Genomic DNA, 2,997 nt, shown 5'->3' on the forward strand with positions numbered 1-2,997 from the left:
AATAATAAACACAATTCATATCACAAAAAAAAAACAAAAATTTTGCAAAACAACCAAAGAAAATTTTAATATAAAATTAGCTATATAAAAATAATATAAAAAAACAAATAAGCTAAAAAATAATAATCAAATTACAAGCATACCCTTCCAAATTAATAAAACTTGATTAAGAGTAAAACTATGACATAAACCAACTTTTATAAAAAAAAATATGGAAAAATAAACACATAAAAGTAAAAAATCTTTAAAAAAAAAAGCCGTAGATGAACTTTTTTTTGAAAAAAAGCTGTAAATTATTATTTTTTAAAAAAAAAAGCCATATTTTTGCACACTTTATTTAAAATCTCATATAAAATATAATTTCGTCAACAGTGTATATTACATATTCAGGCTCATCAAAGTAAAAAATAAAAAGGGAAATTCATAAAAATAGCTAAGATTTAAAAAAAAATACTAAAAATACAGAATCTGGAAAAAATTACAAAAATACGAAGTGACATAATCGTAAATACGAAATTTTAAAAAAAAAAAGACATAGTTACAAATTTGTAACAATACAATTTTTTTAACCAAAATTTACATATTGTAACTAAAATTTACAAGTTTATAACCATGTGTGTAATTTTGTAAACAATATTTACGGACACAATAGAAAAGTGTAACAGGCACTCACAAAATTTTTACAAATTGTTTTCTCTATTTTTGTAAAATTTTATAATTTTCAAAACATTTTTAAATTTACAATGCTATGTATAATTTCTCAAAAAAAATATAAAAAAAAAATTATATATATACGAGTAACGCTGCTGAACAGGCATTTTCAGAATGAGCAGACTTGTAGGTCCCTCCTACCCTATTGGCCTGAAAAGAGGAAATAAACATATCCTAAAACCCATCTATCTATCTAACCCAAAAGCCTTTAAAGCAAAATGATGCCACCATCCACCTTGCCACCGGTGATCATATTTATTCTAAAGTTTTTAAGTGCTGAGCATGTGAGTTAATCAAGTTGATTTTGCTTTTTTACTGTCCTTCTTTCTTCTTAAATAGTTTGTTGATGCCATCTCACTCACTAACTCACTCTCTCTGGCTCAATAAAGTGTTACATTTCATGTACATTTTTATTATTACTTAGTCAGATCAGATCTGAGCTTTTATTGTTTTTATAAATTTAGAAAAATCCCACTAAAGAACAAACTCATAAAAGCCATAAAGATTTTCATTGATAATAATAATGGAAGAAAGAGCCACTCTCATTTAGATAAAACTCCTAGCTAAAGGAGTGACTTTTTTTAGTAGACAAAACACTTGTTTTTTTAGTCCTCTCTAAATAGGCCAAAACAACAAAGAAAAACATAGACAACATAGATAGATGATACAAAGATATTACTATGCTTAATAGGAAGGGCATTGTTAATATTGGAACTTCCTAAGGGCATTTAGGGCCTCCTTCCTTGGTCTTCCAGTTGTTGTAGCAAGGGCACACAGCCTTGTTACCATAATACCCCGGTGGCACGCACAGGCAGGTCTTGCAACACTTCTGGCAGAAGAACATGCACGGCTTGTGGTACTGGGTTCTCCCGCATCTCCTCACGCATTCAGATGGGCATTCTGGTCATTTCACACACAAAAATTAGTTTTAAAAAAAACCAAAATTTGTATCCCTAGTTTTCTTTTTGGTCAAACACTATAGAACTATACAAGGCATTGAGCTCCTCAAAGAACTTTGACCTCAGTCAAACCCCATTCCTCCTCGTTACGTTTTTTTTTAAGTTATATTCTGTTAAATAATAATTAATTAGAAGGCCACAAGTGCCATTGTGATTCTCTTAAAACAAGAACATGAGAATATGTGTTGGTCTGGTTAGGCACGGAAGATATTATACTTTTGAGCAAGATAATACTGACAGAATTATGATAACAATTTAATAATAACAAGAATAAATAAATAAAAAATACAGATATGGATTATGGAGAACGAATTAAAATACTTACGGTAACTCTTGAGACTCCCTGGTCCATATCGTTTCTAAAAAAAAAGAAAAAAATTAATTAATCAAACTGTATAGTGCGAAAGTAGTATTAGCTTTGAATCTTTGACGGAGAGAGAGAGAGATCTTACCTTGTTGTTGTGATGTCCTCCACTGCCATTAGAAGCCATGACCTTTAAAAATGTAAAGAAAAGAAAAATGTCAGAGATTCTTTCAGGCAGTGAACAATGTACTATGAAAATATCAAGAAAAAGAAGAAGAATGGGTCCCTTACGGTGGTTTGGATCATGGAAATGACGATGAAAGCCAAGATCATCAAAGCCAGAAGCTTAGCCATGGCCATTTCTTGCTACACACAACACGAACCCCTTTCTCTCCTCCGACAATCGACACAAAAGCCTTGAAACGCAGAGCACAGCACAATGAAAGTGAGGAGAGAAGAAGGGTTTGATCCAGATTTGTGAGTGTGTTGGGTATAAATAGTAAAAGCTCTCCCCCTGTGTCCTGTGGTGTGGCCTATGGGTTTGGGAATTGGGATTTTTTTTCTTCATTTTCGGTGTATTTTACTCGCACTGATTTCACTCTATGCTGCTCCAAAAGAAACTTGACACGTGTAAAAATGTACTATAAATTATATTCATTATTCAATAAATAATTTTGGCAAATCCAAAATTCTACTATAAAAATTGTTTATATATTTTTCATATTCCAGGTTTGAACCAAATGAATATAAATAAATAAAATAGGTTTTTTATTATTTTTTTATTTTTTATGACATGTTATAAAGGGTAAGAAAATCAGACATGTTTGACACAAAATCTAAAGATCACATCCAACCATTCATATTATCATAAATGAATATATTTTTTTTTCATACGAAATCTAACGAGCAATCCACCCCTAATAAAGTCAATATTATTCCGTCATATTAAGTTCTTACTTATATTTGTGTTATTAATATTATTATTGGGTTGGAGGGATTCTTTAAAGCAAAATGAAGCTTCAG

The 2,997-nt window shown here is 30.3% G+C and overlaps 1 protein-coding gene across 1 annotated transcript; it reads right to left on the minus strand.

The window, feature by feature from the left end:
- Window positions 1-1,195: 1,195 nt before the first annotated feature.
- Window positions 1,196-2,481, minus strand: LOC133817993 (gibberellin-regulated protein 4-like). The gene is made up of 4 exons (XM_062250668.1): window positions 2,266-2,481; window positions 2,123-2,164; window positions 1,996-2,029; window positions 1,196-1,611 (listed from the first exon to the last, which is right to left on the minus strand). The coding sequence occupies exons 1-4, from the start codon at window positions 2,332-2,334 to the stop codon at window positions 1,430-1,432; spliced, it is 327 nt and encodes a 108-aa protein (XP_062106652.1). The 5' UTR covers window positions 2,335-2,481; the 3' UTR covers window positions 1,196-1,429.
- Between the last annotated feature and the right edge of the window lie 516 nt (window positions 2,482-2,997).

Source organism: Humulus lupulus, chromosome 2, assembly GCF_963169125.1.
Source record: "Humulus lupulus chromosome 2, drHumLupu1.1, whole genome shotgun sequence".
NCBI classification, from domain to species: Eukaryota; Viridiplantae; Streptophyta; class Magnoliopsida; order Rosales; family Cannabaceae; genus Humulus; species Humulus lupulus.

Excerpts from the sequence above, each read along its gene's own strand:
- LOC133817993 (XM_062250668.1), bottom strand. The coding sequence starts at position 2,334 with ATGGCCATGGCTAAGCTTCTGGCTTTGATGATCTTGGCTTTCATCGTC. Across the intron at positions 2,165-2,265 it reads TTTCCATGATCCAAACCACC|GTCATGGCTTCTAATGGCAG; the intron begins GTAAGGGACCCA and ends ACATTTTTAAAG. Across the intron at positions 1,612-1,995 it reads AGGGAGTCTCAAGAGTTACC|AATGCCCATCTGAATGCGTG; the intron begins GTAAGTATTTTA and ends TGAAATGACCAG.